Genomic DNA, 17385 nt, shown 5'->3' with positions numbered 1-17385 from the left:
ATGAGAGCATGCTCTTTGTTCCTAGCGTTGGTCATTTCCACATCAAAAGGTAAAAAGGAGGAAAGTACAGTACGTTAAGACACACCATTCCTCCTTTTTTCAACATTACCTTTAACTCTCTCCCATTGAAAAAGGCTTTTCATTCCCATGAAGATGACTCTTTTGTTGTTGTTGTTATCTTCAGGTTCACTACTTTCATGTGGGAAGCATGTTACTGATGGCTTGTTACGCTTGTGCAACTAATGCATTCTTCCTCACACTGTGTGCTTCTGATCTCATACCCAGTGTTAGTGCTTGTGTTTTTATGAGTAGCCAGTGTAAGGGTGAAGGTAGACTTGATTAAATTATGCTCTACAGCTGTGGTGACTTTCTTCCACTGGAGTCTATGATGCTCTAAGCTGAATTATCTTCCTTTGTAATGGAGATTAACCTCACTAAAAAAATGTACGTAGCCTATTTAACTTCCATATTTTAACATGGGCCACGTGAGCCTCACTAACGAAGCAGTTCTGCCTCGACTGCTAAGGGTTGTACAAGATTTAAAACTGTGGTCAATCCTTCCCTGCTTACAGGCTTTTAGGGGTAATAGGATAAGATTAACACATTTGCATACTATTGCCATGAATTATTCATGCAGTGTCCTCTTCTCTAATTTGCAGGAGCAGGGCCTGTCTCCTCATTCACTTTAACATCTGGGTGACCTGGAAGTGAAGCAAAAGAGCCCCAGTGCCTATCAATCCACTCTTAGTGTCACCTGGCACGTGCCACCCTTGTATTAGCTTGGTACTTACTATAGCTCAGCCAGCCATGTGCACTAGGGTGTGGATTGGAAAAACTGTTGCAATTTGAGATAAAACTATGGTTTACTTAAACATATTGTCCAAGTATTCCTAATGCATTTATTCAATTTTATTTTTAAATGTAACTTTCATTTTGCATCCGTTGCATGTCTGCAGCCCTGGAAACTCAGATGAATCATTGGCTCTTTTAATGTTCATCAAAGCAGACATTGATCACAAATAAGGAAGTCCCAAGAACACAGAGAGGAACTTTGCACTCGTGTTCATATTGATTTTGTTTGTTCCTTTTTTGCGCATTTAAAAGAGAATAGATACAACATGATAGCCTGACAAGAATGAGAGCTTAACTCACTGGCGTTGACACTGGTAAGACCTCATGATAATTTGTGGGGCAAATGCTAAAGACTATTTGGTATTCAGTTTCCACATAACAGATAAGTAGTTTTTTGATAAAGCCAGCTAGCGATGTAATATCTTTGCAATTTGCTAAACTGGTAATTACGCTGAAAATTATGGGATTTAAAACATGGCTCAACACAACAAGCTGGAGATCACCTCAAAGTGACTTTACAAAATTAGATGTAAAAGCTGTTAAAGACTGCCAATTATATACCCAATATGAGCAGTCAATTAAAAATAACAGCATGCAAGTTTTCTAACTAAAGTAGAATATATCAGTTTTCTTTGTTACCTTTTATTTTAGGTAAATAACCAGTAATAATAAAGATACCACTGACACCGGGTGTTTCCTGGTTTTCAGTTTCTTTCTACTTGTAGTTGGAAATCATCATTTTCAATTGGAACAGCCTCTCAGGTTGAATTTTAAACTCTGAAAGTCAGAACACCCCAACTGCCAATCTTAGATGGCAGCTGTTAACATAAACAGTAGTAAAACTGTTAAACTTTTACTCTGTCGTGCATTTGTGATTTGCCAAATAGGCTTTTGGTAGATCATTGACCAGAGTCTGCCTGTGAATGTGCTGCAGCGGTGTTTTAATGTGCAAAAAGAAAAAAGAGCATTGTTTTGTATTGCTAATGAGTGGCTCAAAATGTTTGGTATAAACAGCATGTGCAAATGAATACAGCGCTGAGAATTATGAATTATGAGCATTATGTAACATGCATGTGCTTATGCTGCTTGTACTAGGCTGAAAGTATTAACTTTGTCTGACCCTTCTGGTTGTTTTTAGGTTATAGTCATAACCATCCATCATATATTATTAATATCTACTAAATCTAGTAATATATGTCAAATATTTTACAAATATTAATTTATCATTTCACAGCACTAGCAATCTGGTAGAAATGTTTTGTGAATTTTTGAAGCTCTTTTTCCCCTCACCTTGTTCCTTTGTTGGCTAGTGATTTAGGCTGAATGGGGTTATTACACAGCTGGTGTAATGGAGATTTTATGTCTCGAGTTTAGCACTTGGATGAGGCATATTTGGGAAGACTGAGTGCTGATCACTACAAAGCATAGACCACTCATTACCAGAAAGCATTTGCCTCCCTTGCTTGCATCATTAACAAAATATTTGAGATCCATGATCACCTTTGCGTTTGGATGCATGCACGTGCATCTTGGTAGGTGTGCAAATGTGTGTGTTTAGACAGCTTAGTCAGCCTTATGCTTTAGTCTTTCTGAGCTCCTTTTTGCTGCTCTCCCTCACCTGCTGATGGCTCTCTTCCTGCTGTTGTAAAGATACAGAATGATTCACAGCCTCTAGTCACAACATGGGGCTCCCAGCTCCCAGACAGGCATCAGTCTCTTTCATTGACTGCAGTTCTGTGACTGACTGTCTGAGTATCTGATGATCTGATCTGACTCACCTCAGTCTGCTGCTTATAAAGCCCTCTCCTCTCCTCTCACCATTTAGTTCCCCTCTTATTTGACTTCAATTGCTTTACGTGCTAATTATTGCTCTTCTTCTGAAAGTGCATGTATTGGTAAAGTTATGTTTCCCCAAGGGTAACGGTTCTAAAATGTCCAACAGTGAAAAGTATACTCTAGTGAAATGAAAATATAATCACTACCTTTGGAAATAAGGTGAGCCAAATGCACGATACTGTGTTTGCAACCTTATCTGCAAGCTATACCTAGTGCTTGTTATCGTGTCTGGACAAAATAGTTTATCTGAACAACCTACTGCATTGCGTTGTTTTTGAACGCACCCTGGACTTGTTAGATGTGCCTTGCTGCATACACTGCCAAGTTTATTAGAAACAGTTTTTTCTTCATACACTTTTTTTCATTTGTTTAAACTGTATTCTCTTCTTTGTTATATCATAATGGTTCTGTTAAAATACATTTAGATTTATATAAAATACTATTACTGTTGTTTTGGTTTCACTGATGTCACTGTCTTTGCTTAATGGGAACTCTTGCCAGACACATCTGGTACCAGAAACAAAGTTTCTTTCTTTCTTTCTTTCTTTCTTTCTTTCTTTCTTTCTTTCTTTCTTTCTTTCTTTCTTTCTTTCTTTCTTTCTTTCTTTCTTTCTTTCTTTCTAATGTTTTGTTTGTAAATTTGCATCTAATTTGTGAAGCGATAGGGGCTAATTGATTCAGGAAACTGGTTCTGATCAGATCAATTTGGAAGCAGTTCTTCTAAATTCTAAGCCTTACATACAACCTCCTCTCTTTTTTGTTATTTCTTCCCCGTGGGCTGTGATCTGCCCCACCTCATTCCCCCTTTTCCCAGACACCAAAGAGCTACAGTTTTTTTTTTCTTTTGGGGGGGAAGCAAAAAACAAGTCACAGTTCCCTGTTACACTTCCTCTCTCCTTCCATATTCATTTGCACACTTTTCTGCATCCCATTTCTCTAATTTGATGTTGTGCGGTTCCAGGAGGAAGTTCTAATTTGTATCTTCTTAGATATGAGCATGTAGTGGGTGTGTGCAGATAAGGACCACCCTCCCACAGGAATAATGCATTATTCTCTGTGTGATGTAGCGTGGTGATATGGTGGAAGGGCTTGTCAAGGATGTGATGGGTCTTTGTTACCTGACTTTTTCCTTTTTTTTTCTCCTTCCTCTTGCCTTCTATCTCGGCACTCCTCCATGCCTTCCTGACAAGTGTGCCTCTTTAAAGAGCTGTTTGCTGTTTGACTGAGAAGTCAAAATCAGAACATTGCTCCAGTGGTGCACACACACCACCTTGTAAAAAGCCTCATCCCATCTCTCTCCCTCTCTTTCTCAAAAATCGTATTTAACTTTGCCATATCTGTTTTGCTTTTCACTTTCCGTTGCTCCTAGACTTTCACTTTCTATCTTCTAAACATGTGATTTAGTTGAAATACTTGCACTGATGCCTGAATCAGATTATTACTGAACTTGCTTCTAGATTGAACACCTTTAGAAGCACGATTTTCAAACTAAAGTGAAGTAAGAGGAGTACTGGGTTGACACCACGTTGCCTTCAGGTGGCAAAGACTCAAAGCAAACAATAAACACACTTGTGTGCTCAACAGAAATGCACACAAGCTCATTTGTTTGTTCACAGTTGCGTTTTTTTTTCCTGGTATGTGGGGGAGGTATTTATGCAAAATACCACGTCTCTATTTCCATCTTTTTTTTTCTCCATGTAAAAAGAGTGTTTTGTAGGTTTGAAGAATTCTTAGACATCAGGTGCACGCAGCAGAACAAGCACGATAACAGCCATTGTTTTAGTCATACAGCCACACGTGGGAGTTATCTTCTTTTTGTTAGTAAAGTTTTGGAAGTAGACTTCATAATCAGTGAATATGTCTTTAATGAGTCTATGCTGGAAAATAGTGACAGATGCTTATCATAGAGGCCCTAGAGCATAAAGGTAATGTTGTTTGGTAGTGGCTCCATGTTATAGTGGTTAATACAGTTGCCTGAGACACCAAAGATTCCTGGTTCCAGACAGTTAAAGTGACTGCTTACCTTCAGGCTTCCCACACACAAGACATTTTCAGTTTCTAAAGCATCTGCTTGTATTAGTTCTATTATTATTATATTTTGTTACATACCTGACTGGTGGGAATAATGCCAACGTAAAGCCGCTTTTTCAACAAACTCAAGTCCCGAAGTTTTCTCCATGGTGTGAATGCCTGCCCAGGGTTTCGCTCTAACTCACATTCTTTGCCTCCTTTAACACCGAGTCTTTTGTTTGCTCAGAAGAGTTTTCACAGTTTCTCCGATTGTTGCGCCATTCAATATTTCGACAACATGGGGAAGGCTATCAGTGGCTAACAAAAGCACTGTCCTCCAGTCTTTCATCTGGTGGCAGACACACACACACAAACAGAACTGCATGGCTAACGTGACACTTATATTCAACCAGTGTGATTGCTGGTGTTATTATTATTCAACGACCAGTACCACCAGATTGTGCAGGAAACGTTAAAAATGATGGATATACGATTGCTCTGAGTTCATGTAACTTTGAATTCTCCTTAAATTAATAAAATATACATAGTTGGTGAATTTTAATTAAAATTCTGATGTTTCTTTTTTATCAGTGTCTCAATGCGAGATGCACTTGCAACCCTCTAAATAAAATTCAGGATTTTCTGTGCTTTGCCTTGAATTTGTTCCAGACACTGAGGTAATACTTGATAGATTGTGCTGAGGGCTACATCAGCTTAAGGGGATGACCATACTCTGTTTTCTATCAAGTGCACCCACTCTTCCCACTCTAGGAGAAAAAGTATATGTATTCTATTTATTTACTTTTTTATCATTATTTTTAACTTCGATCATAGCAACTGTGCTTATTCCTACAGTGGTTTTCTTATCGCCAAATATACATTTGAATGTCAGACACATCTCCCGCCTGCTGATCCATATCTGTAGATTCTCTCTTTCTCTCGTTTGTAAACCACTCCAGCAAATGTTACCTTTTCTTATCTGAATTGGGAAAATAAGCTTTTTTTCTTCACCCCATTCACAGCACGTGTGGATCTGTAGACAGGATAACCTTGGTTGCTGAACTGTAAATGTCACTGTGGCTTGCTAGCCAGTTGCATTTCTTTTCACAGGCCAGTGTGGCTCTCTTACGGGGGCACACCCGTGACACCAGGACTAAGCAGATGTGCACACATGAATGAGAATGAGTCAGCAGGGCTCTCACTGTTGACCAGGAGAGGCTGGCTGAAATATCATCAAATGCCAGAAATACTTGACAGATGAAAGATTATCAAAGAGATAATAGCAACAAACACGATGTGCTCTGCAAAAACAAACACCCCCCCCCCCCCCCCCCCCCCCCCCCAATCCCTTCAGGGTGAAAACCAAGGCTGAAGAAGGTGATGACCAGGCGCAGCACCAGGACACACTATAGCTCATCAAGCTGCAGAAAGGCACAATGCACACCTCTCAGTGCCTGGAAAATGGATAATACTGCACCTGAAAACCCACTGGAGCTTATTGTTGCTGCCTTTGAAAGGATTTTAACATTAACTAGACATCAAGTGTGACTTGCAAGGCTTCTGGTTAATTTACTGGTTTTATCCAACAGCTATTACAAAGATGGAGTATGTTGTCAACGCTTTTACTAGAATCAAAGCAATCAAGTTTTTTGTTTCATACATACTCACTCATTTATGTCTCCTTTTGTGTGTTCTTTCTGCTTCCATGGCCATCAGTTTATATCGCTTGCATGCAGAAAATTGAAAGGGCATATCTAAGCAGCATCTGGATTTGCATGCTAGGTAATTTGTTCTTCACACAGAAAGATGGTAGATGGGAGGCAGTTATGCTTATTAATATTTCAATACTGCGGTTATTGGTCTGTGCCTCAGCCCTCAAGGTTTATCTGTGTGATGGCGTATTTTGGGGACTGAGACCATCAATATTCGTGGCAGGAGGGTATTATGCAGTTTATTATGAGCATCCTTTGCCTGCTGTAGGTTCCCAACCATTGCCCCCAAATGGCTCTTCAGTCTCAAGATCACTAACTTGTGATCTTGAAACAGTGTTCAGCAATTTATTTATTTTTTTTACTGCCAGTGTAAAAACAGAGGGTGCCTGACTGTCATGCATTAATTTAGACTGGCATACTGGCCAGGGTAGTTTAGCGGTCTGCAGGGTAGTTTTACGTTACAGCATCAGTGGATCTTGCTTAAAGTGTGTAGTTTAGAGATGTTTTATGCATATACTCTTTATATAACAGGTCGATGAATTTGGTTAGCAAAGGTGTATGAATCAACTGTATGGTCCATTGCCCATAGGTCACAGATAAAATACTAGAATTTCAATTACCAGTCTTCTTGACTGTACTGTTAGTAGCATTAATGCTATTAGAATATTATTGTAGTTAAACCCCCCACCAAAAACCACAAAGTGTGCACTTTTGCAATTTAAAAAAAAGTGTTTAATTGGATCAATTTTTTTTTAAAGGGAAAATGGGAGAAAAATGGGCCATTGTGTTGAGATCAACTTTTAAATCCTACCTTTTTTGTGGAGGGGGTGGTGTGTGTGTGTGTGTGTGTGTGTGTGTGTGTGTGTGTGTGTGTGTGTGTGTGTGTGTGTGTGTGTGTGTGTGTGTGTGTGGTCCTCCTTTTTATATAAAAAAAATGAACAGATTAAGAAGCTGAATGCTTTCCTAGCAATTCAGAGACAACATCATTAACTGCATGGACTTGTAAGACTGTGTCTCTACCTGTATATACGCTGAACATTGGAATATTCACATTTCTGTAAAATTTGTAAGTTGCACATGGCATTTTAAAAGGAATTTGTGTAATTGTTGTTGGACACTCTTTGAGACCTTTCAGTATGAGGTAAATGTCAGAAGCCATCAGGTCGAGTGTACCTCGGAGCAGGTCTTTGCTGCTGGGCTTGTCCAAGGACACCTTGTCTCCTCTCTTTGCACTCCTTATTTCAGTCTGAGGAACAGCCCATCAAACTCAGGAGAAGCAATCATCAGTTTCATATTTGGTGCTGAAAACCAACACAAACACATTGGGAAGGGATAAACTGGGGCAGCCTGGCCATCATTAACCAGGAAATTATCTATTTCCAAGAATGCTGTGGCACTGAATTATAATATTAAACTGACAACATGTTTCCAAGGAAAACATACTTCTTGTTTAGTCATGTTGATAAACACCTAAATGAGTCCAAGATGTGTTTTTTTTGTGAGTGTGTTGTTGTTTTTTTGCTTTCATATTGTTTTGTGAATTTATAATTAAATGATATTATTTATTTCCTTTTTTTTCTGGTTTTAGTTCCTGTGTTTGAAGAACATCCGGACATTTCTGAAGGTGTGTCATGACAAGTTTGGGCTCCGTAACAGTGAACTCTTTGACCCGTTCGACCTCTTTGATGTCAGAGACTTTGGCAAGGTGAGTTAAACATTACAAAACATGGATTCATGTTCAGCTGTTTAGTCTCCAAAATGTCCTTTGACATTGCATGGGACAGAAACAGTACTGCCCACTTTAACTGCGCTGGCTACTTAGAGACATGATGTTGCTTGTGTTTCTGATAATATCAATCAGGCTACAACATTCAAGATGTGGCATTTTTCTGATTAGATCTTGTTCTACAGGCTGGAGTTTGAGTCTGGACATTTTTCAGCTTTGAAATGTGGAATTTGCTGCGTTTATCACATGATACTCGTTTTTCTTCTGCTGTTACTACTGCTTGTTTGGAACTTATGAATACTCATTTTGCCCTCAATATAATGTGAAAAGCATGTGTAGAAGACATGTGCATTATAGTGCAGCATGCCTGTAAGGCTTGCATGAGTTTAAAGGTAGTTCAAAGTCAAACTGGTCAGCTGGTTACATTAGCTGTCATTGTGGAGCTGAGAGCTCAGCTGAGCATTTGGTGTGTAGCACCTCAGGGTCAGCAATCTCATCTCGTGTCACTAAGTGACGAGAGTTAAGTGCAATACTCTTTCCTAACATTCTGCAATCTGTGCCTACAGTAAGGTGGGATATGTGTGTTGGCCCAACAGTGAAGATGTCTGACTCACTTGTGCATAGTATTAGCTGATGAAGAGTTTAATGAACATTTGTTTTGTGCAATATTAAAGTGGACTTTTAAAAACGTATTTAGTGGTTAACCAGAGACCCTCAGAGGAATTTCCTAAATGTGAAAATTTAGGCAGACTGCAAAGCTACATGTTGGCTCCTTGTACCTGGCTTGACAGCCAGACATCTAGGAAAGAAAAACACTCGAGGTGGTTTAACATCAAATCAGGATTTCTTTGAAGATGATCTTAGCACTTCTACCAATTTGTTGATCCAGAAAACTCAGGAGGGGATTATATTTTTCTACCAGAACTGGGAATACCTTAGGATGCACCCAGCTGTTGTACATACCTGGGGGAAAACACTTCTGGTTACTTTCTTTCATCTGGTCCTGAAAAAATTTATCATCAAATCAGCTGGTTTAACTCCAGGTTTATATATCATTAAAAATATCAACATACAGCACTGCTTTTAAATATGACTTTTTTCCATGCATCTCTCGCTGGTTAGCTTAGTCAAAAAGTAAAAACGGGATGGCAACCTCTTTGGCTAGAAAAAAAATGTGGTTGCCCTGTGATAATAATTTTGATCAGATACTAGTCTGCAACCATGGTTTTCTCTAGTGTGTCTGTTGTATAACAAGACAATCATGCCATGGTCAACATATCGTGTTGGTTTCAGCTGCTGAAGATGTAATAGCTTTGACTGCACCGTGTGTGGCTACAGAGTGAGCCTTGGCTTCTTTTCGGCTGTTAAAACAGGCTGCATGTAATGCATGATGTTCATAAATTAGATGGTGGCAGCTCATGCCATTGTGCCAAGACTTATGTGGTACATGTTTATGTGATGTTAATACTGTAGCCTTTCAGCTGATTGAAAAAGCTGTATTTATACTGAAGCCTGGAGAATATTCTGTAGAGGTGATGTATGAATAAACTATATTACATCATTTTTGAATGATGACAATGAGGAATGTTATCTACTCATTAATCTATTAAATTCCAGATCTTAAACACGCTCGCTCATCCTGCTGTGGGCTGAAAAATATAGGCCCAATGAAAGAAGAGGAAAAAAGGAATGAAAGGAAAGTTAAAGGAGACAAGGACTCATTTGGCAGTTTGTAGATAAACCACAAGACGATATCTGAGAGTCAATGAGCTTTCAGTGAATGGTATTAAAATCCAACGGCAGTCAGAATCAATCACATAGGCCCTCCATATGTCAATTTAGAAATTGCTTTTGTATGGTCTCAGTGGTGGCAGGCTTGTCTCACTATTGATTTTCCATTAAGGGCCAAACATCACATTATAATATATTGAATTGAGCAGATCCCCACTAATGTGACATACATTTAAATAGTGAGCATGCCTCATAAACGGAAGATAAAGAGGGACGTTTTATTCTTGCAGTTTATATGAGCCATCCTCTTTTGTTACCTTGACGCAAAAAATGTCGTGTCCACGTCTGATACAGAACAATGGGACATTATGAATTAGGTCCTAAATATGTGAATAGGATACAGTGAAAATATCTCATTCTTCCCTTCTTTCTGTACTAATTTTTGTTGAAAATGCTTGGGATCAGAGTAACAAACAGGGCATTCTGCTAAGTACAGCCCTAATGGTTGGTTGGAACTACAGTGAAAGCTATAATTTAAGAGTGGAATTAAACCAGATGGGTTTGGGGAGAGGGTTTTTTTTTTTTTTTTTTTGGTGGCAGAGCTTCTATAAACATTAATCAGCCCCCATCCACCTTTCATACCTCCACATTTGCTGCCAGGGGACCCAGAGTTCATCTCCCTTGGCCTCTGGTCACCATCTCTTCCTCTAATGATGGCTTTCCGCAGGTCACAGGCAGAGAGATTCAAGGCCAAAAGAGCCCAATGCTATTACAAAGTAATTGTGCCTCCAAAACCTCCCCGCTACGTTTTCCAGCGGGGCTGGTATTGAAACAGATGAAGCAAATAACCAACTCGATGTTTTCTACCGACTTTTCTTATTTTTAATAATCAAAGTAATTTCATCCCAAGACACCTTTGGCCACATCCAACTTCGGCTTATGCTCGCTTGTTTTGTGAAGCCCTTGTATGCTTTCATGCACATATCGCCACACTTTGATTCTTTGCGCTCTAACCCATCCCCCATCATTAGAAATTCATTATGACATCATTAAACCAATGAAATACAGCTTATTACAGTAGACCCCAGAGAACGCTTTTATTTAAACACCTCCCTCCATCCGAACCCAGCCGCCTCGATCCTTTCTCCCAACCTATTTTAATTAGCCACCAAAGGAACATTGCTGTCATTTAAATGAACATGGTAATCAGTTTATTTGGCTGTTGCCATGATTAGCATAATTAGCCTGCACCTGTTAACCATCTATCAACAGTTTGGTAATTTTCCATGTGTGACTGGAGAGCAGTGGAGGAAGGAAGCTTTCTGACAGATTTGCTGTCTTCATTAAAGGAAATGGCGTCATTTATTTGAGATGCAGCCAGAGTTGCTTGGATCCATTTCTAGATTGAAATAGCCTTGGATCCATGACTGAGGGACTTGTGAAGTGTAAAGCTATAAAAGTAATGCTCAGTGACTTGATAGTGCAGTGTCAAGGTGAATTTCACTTGTAGGCTGCATTTGAATGGAAAGTGGATGTTCAGTACGTCATGGTCCCCCGTTTTTAACCTAGTGTTTTGAGTTTTGTTGTGGTTTCATACCATTGCATTAAGAAGACAATTTAAGTTCAAGCTTTGAATTTAGTCCTGACTTTAGTTCTTTTGAGTGTCTCTGAGTTTATCTATATTTCTAGTTCATGGTGTCTTGTTTGATATTAGGGTCCTTTTATGTCTTTGTTTCATCTCTGTGTCTTGTCCTCGGCATCTCCTGTGGAAGTCAGTCTTGTTTCTATGTTTATTTACCTTTGTTTCCCCAGTTGTCTTTGTCTGTCTCTCTGTGTCCCTCTCTCTCCCACTCCTGTCCCTAACTCTCTAGCTCTTTCTCTTGTCTCTAGCTCGCTGGGTCTCTCAGTCTTTCAGCTTTGTTATGTTTCTCGTACTTCCTGTTTTATTCTGATAGTCACTTGTCCATCATTGTGTGCTGCATCATGTTTCGTTTTCCTTTCCCTGTCTGTCAATTAGATTATACCCAGCCGTGTTCCCCGGGTGTTTCCCCTCTGCCCTCATTCCCTGTGTCTATTTATTAGCTGCATTTCCCTCTGTTCCTCGTCGCAATCTACCGCAATGCTGTGTGGGCGTTCTGTTCAGTGGTTCTCGCTAATGTGCTCTGGTACCTGCCAGTAGGGCTGGGCCATATTATACCGTTCACGGTAATACCGGTATAATGTTAGGCAACGATAGGAAAATGAAATATCGCGATAGAATGGGAGTAAAACGCGCATGCGCAGTGCCTTTGTTTTCATATGCACATGGCCGATTGTTGAGTGAAACAGATGAACCAGAATTGGTTTGTAAAAATGGTGCAACTTCCGTGATGTGGAACTGGTTTGGTGTTTGTCCGTCAGATACACAACAAAGCACATTTTTTTGCAGAACATGCAAGCGGCCGTTGTTATTGTCATATTTGTCGGACTAAGATGCTCTTAAATCTGGGAGTAATCTGGGTCCTAAACTCCGTATGCTTCAGGTCAAACAACACTGCAGCATCACTTAGAGTTAAAAACTGTCTAAATTCTTTCATCTTTAATAAAACGATCAGCATTGCTGCTTTACCAGGTGTAACTATAAAGTTTAACTTCCAGGCATCCATGAAAACAAAAGTTATTACATTTAACGGAGTTAGAAGTTAGCAGGAAGCTAGCGGAAGTTAGCTCGCTAGTTTCGCTAGTTACCTAAGCATGATATTGCATGTTCTGACCGAGAGATTTCTGAAAAAAATCAAACGTACAGCTCTGCTATCACTTCCAACATAAATGAAGACAGGAAACTAAACAGCAGTGATGTTTGTAGGGTTACTGAAGTTGGGCTAGCTGGTATATAATGATGTGCTACGTGATCGCTAGCGATACAGCTATGTTAGCATAACATAAACAGTGAAGCTGGGGGACGAACACTAACACTTTTCCACTTATAAAAGTTAACGTGAAGGTTCTTCATGGTTAGAGACAAATGCAATCGCATGGCAGGATGCTGTAAACGGACCAAACTTCAGTCAGGAGAACAACTGAGATAATCCATCCACAATACGAGGTTAGTCATTAATATACTGCAACAACATGGGAATAGAGCAGCTGCCAGAGAATTCAACATTAATGAATCAATGGTACAGAAGTGGAGGAAGCAAGAAGAATGAGTTTAATAAAGTTTGATTTATCTGACTGCTTTGTTTCGCTTAATGTGCCTTATAATCCCGTGCATTTTATGGTCCGAAAAATGCGTACTGCACACTGCAGTTTAATGTTGCAAAGCACCTCTTTTTAACTTCAGTGGATATTATACATGGTTATGCTCAGGATATGTCAGCCCATTTCTACTGGAAATGCCTTTTGGTTAATTTCAGCAAGGAATTTGCATTTGCACTGTTACATTTTTATAAAGCTTTAATGTACATAAAAACCAGCTTCTTGTTTAAGTGAAAATAAATGGAAGGTTGTCTTTTTGCGCTAGTAATGTTGTGGAGTTGTATTTTGTCTCGCATCAATTATATCGTCAGTTATATCGTTATCGCAAATTTTCAAATATATATCGTGATAAATATTTTTGGCCATATCGCCCTGCTCTACCTGCCAGTTCTGTGTATTCTTGGAAGTTTAGCAATAAAGCTCCAGTGATTCCAGCCCTGTGTCTGTGTTCTGGGTCCACAAGCCTGTCTGCCACACAGTGACACATGACACAGTGTGAGTTTGTGTTTATATGAATCAGATACCACTTTGCAGGGTTATTCAGATGACAGCGAGCACATTTTTCAGTGTGCTAACAGTAACTTTGTGCTCATTTTCCACCAAGTTAAATTATCCACTTTAGAACTTTGGAAAAGTATTTATGCTTGAAATTTGCTTGAATTTAATGTGCTTTAGAATAAATCCTACATTTCATAGTAGGATAGCACAGATATTTGGACAGCATCGGAGGCTATAGCCTAATCTAATGTCAAATACACAATACAAACCTTGAAACAGATGGAGAGCAGTAATGTGAAGGAATCCCAGCACAAACACGCACCAGTCTCCCCATTTCATTTGTACCAACTGCTCCTTTTTCCAGCAGCCTTTCTTTCTCCTCTGCTCTTCTCCCTGTACACCAACTGCTGCACCTCCACCCACCAGTCTGTCAAGCTAATCAAGTTTGCAGATGACACCACCGTTATTGGACTCATCTCGGACGGGGATGAGTCTGCCTACAGGAGGGAGGTTGAACGTCTGGTGTCCTGGTGCAGCCACAACAACCTGGTGCTGAATGCCCAGAAGACAGTGGAGATTATTGTGGACTTCAGGAAGCACACAGCCCCACTCCCCCCCATCATCCTGACTGACACCCCCATCACCTCTGTGGACTCATTCCGCTTCCTGGGTACCACCATCACCCAGGACCTGAAGTGGGAGCCCACCATCACCTCCGTCATTAAGAAAGCCCAGCAGAGGATGTACTTCCTGAGGCAGCTGAAGAAATTCAACCTGCCAACACGGACGATGATGCAGTTCTACACTGCAATCATCGAGTCCATCCTCACCTCCTCCATCACCGTGTGGTACGCTGGAGCCACTATCAGGGACAAACAGAGACTGCAGCGTGTTGTGCGCTCTGCTGAGAAGGTGATTGGCTGCAGACTCCCATCTTTGCAGGACCTGTACACCTCCAGGACATTGCGGCGTGCAGCTCGGATCTCAGCTGACCCTTCTCACCCTGGACACAGTCTGTTTGACCTGCTCCCCTCAGGCAGGAGGCTCCGGTCCATTCGCACCAGAACCTCTCGCCATAAGAACAGTTTCTTCCCCTCTGCTGTTGGACACATGAACAATAACCATATGACTGTTCCCACCACTAACACATGACCCTACGCTGTGTTCACTGCATCATTCCATGATTGGCACTGATCACCACCTGCACTCATGTATATATCTTTCAACGTAGCACTCTTAATTCTTATTCTCATGTATATATCTCATGTATAGCTCATGCACATATCTTTCTACGTAGCACTTTTAATTCTTATCCCTACTTTTATTTTTTCATGTCTATTTAAGTGCTATTTATGAACACTATGTTTGCACTGAAGCACCGCAGCAATTTCCTAATGTTGTAAACCTGCTCAACATTTGGCAATAAACCCCTTTCTGATTTCCCTTCCTCACTGTCCTCCTTTCCCACTCATTCATCTCACACCACTTTCACTGTGAGTGTGTTGTGATAAGACTTAGCTAGCTGCAGGCGAGCCACAATTGTGTCGGGACGCCATGATTGCCAATGGTCGGCGGTGTTTGATTACCCTGTCTGCTGCCCTGAAATCTCTGCACACTGAACTCTGCTCCTTTCATTTCCTTTCTGCGCTCTGTGGCTGAAAATAGCTAGTTGCTTAGCATCCACGCCCAGTGCTACTAACATCTGGAACGTGCCTCAACCACTGCTGGCCACTTGCCTGAATGCTATTTACTGAAGTATGTTTTAACCTCAGTTACACACCCTTGTGCTCATTTGTAGCCAGTTTGTGAACATGTCATACAGTATAAAATATACATTCTAACCCTAGGAGCTCTTTGCAATTGTTTTCATTGTATTAGCAGGCTTGCTGCATTTCATGTACTCTGTGCATTATTTTGTTATGATAAGTTAAACTACTCAGAAATTGCCTAGCTTATGGAATTATTTTGCTTCATTTCTAGTAGATTTGAGTAAAAGAAATGATAGGTAAGACTTGATTTGCTGCTTAATGTCACTAACATTACAACTCATGTGCATGAAGGAAAGTTATTGTGCATTTGGAGAATTCATATAATGTGTTTGCTCTGACATCATAGGTGTTTTTATTTATTTATTTTAATTTTCACCAAAGCTGGAGTTACAAAGAAGTTCCTGAGGTTAATTATCCGCTGAAAGCTTGTGTTTTTGTTTAGCAATGGAAATTATATAAGGCTGAATTCTCCACTTAGTGTGCAGGCTTCCATGCTTGGTGCATTATTGGTATTGATTCACAAAACTGCGAAATGGGTTGTGATCTGTGCCTGTCAGGTTCAGGCTGGAGAGAGTGTAGTAAGTGATAGAGGGAGGTTTAAGGGTCAAGTAGCCAATGTTGGCAACTCGGGTGAATGCGTCAACTTCCATTAGTGGCCCCATCCTCAGCAACTGTCCTTTACCTGTCAGGGACTAAGTGGATTTTCAAAGCTAACATTCTCAGTTACCTCATCCTTGTGAAGGAGATAAGGCTTTCTGTATTTCTTGCAAAATATATGCTTGTGAATGTTTGTTGGTGCAACTGGGCTAGTTTCGAGGCAGTGCAATCACTTGTGCTTATAGTTTAATGATAAAGTTGATCTCTAAGACACTCTGGGGGGGGGGGGGGGATTTGTTTTTTTTAAATTATTCTGATGTTTCTTGGCATTCTTTAGCATTTAGCTTCCAGTTACAGTCACACAAAAAGTACCTCAATATTGTATATTGGCTAAGATTGAGCATCAAACAGGGGCGTTTTGCTGCCTTAACTGTTCGTGGGAACTACAGGGAAATCTTCACCTTGAAGTTTTATGCAACATTTTATCACCTAAAAGAACCTAAAAGAAAGATCGCTTATGCTGACGTTAGATTATTACTACTTACATGTAATGCATCAGTATCATAATAGAGATATTTCAGCATTAGTAGGATGCGTTGTGTTACTTCTGCTTTTACTTGATCTAAATTCCTCATCTACCACAGCCTATCCACCAACAAAATATCCCTTGATCCAGGATTACCCCTACTGCTCCCAGAAGAAAGAATCTATCCTTATAACCTTCAGTGAAAACACTCCCTCCTGCCTCAGCAGACAGGTTTGTGGCTGCTCTTTCCATCCCTGTGCTATCCCTCTTCACCGACTGTCCATCAAGACCCCCCGACTGCAAGTTTTTACATAAAGCTTCCTAGATAGAAATGAATAATTCATTGTAAATGCCACGGTGCTGATGATATTTCTCCTAACATTAATTATAAATGAAAACTTCCTCCCTCTTCATGTGTTTAGACCCCCTTCTGTCTCTCCTTCCCGTGCTACACTCCCACAGCCTCATTACTTCTGCAGCTCGTTATTGCCACACCCGTCAGAACAGGTGGTTCAGCGGAGGGGTGTAATGATTCTGAGGCTAGGACCAAAAACATCCAACATCACAAAGAAAGAAAGAAAATCTTAATGCTATTCAAATGTTGAAACTAAAGCGACAATACCTTTCTGCATCAGTGGCAATATCTCACATAGCTTAAGTGTTTTGTCTTTGTTCCTTTCTTCCTCTGCAATTTATTTTGCTACTATTCTTCCTCTGACAGCATTGAGTAGGAGTGTCATTTAAACCACACGCTAAGGAGAAGGAAAAAAAGCAAAGTGATGGGCTGTTTTAAAACCGTTTATTGAACTTTTAAAGCCCGGTTTAGTGTGAATCCCACTGTGGAAATAATTGGCCTCTTTTGTTTTGGGTGGCAGTGAAGGTTACTATACG

General features: G+C 40.2%; 1 protein-coding gene across 8 annotated transcripts in view; it reads left to right on the top strand.

Moving 5' to 3' along the window:
- Positions 1 to 17385, top strand: part of vav2 (vav guanine nucleotide exchange factor 2) — a 201650-nt gene that overhangs the window by 48849 nt on the left and 135416 nt on the right. For all 8 annotated transcript variants that reach the window (XM_085413549.1, XM_085413546.1, XM_085413544.1 and 5 more), the window contains exon 2: positions 7999 to 8115. In XM_085413549.1, coding sequence (XP_085269675.1) covers positions 7999 to 8115 — 117 coding nt within the window. The remainder of the gene's footprint in view (positions 1 to 7998; positions 8116 to 17385) is intronic.

Source organism: Rhamphochromis longiceps, linkage group LG7 (genome assembly GCF_057381845.1).
Source record: "Rhamphochromis longiceps isolate RC_006_pf linkage group LG7, R_longiceps_female_GT1.1, whole genome shotgun sequence".
Classification (NCBI taxonomy): Eukaryota; Metazoa; Chordata; class Actinopteri; order Cichliformes; family Cichlidae; genus Rhamphochromis; species Rhamphochromis longiceps.
This window is presented reverse-complemented; position numbering and strand designations above follow the sequence as displayed.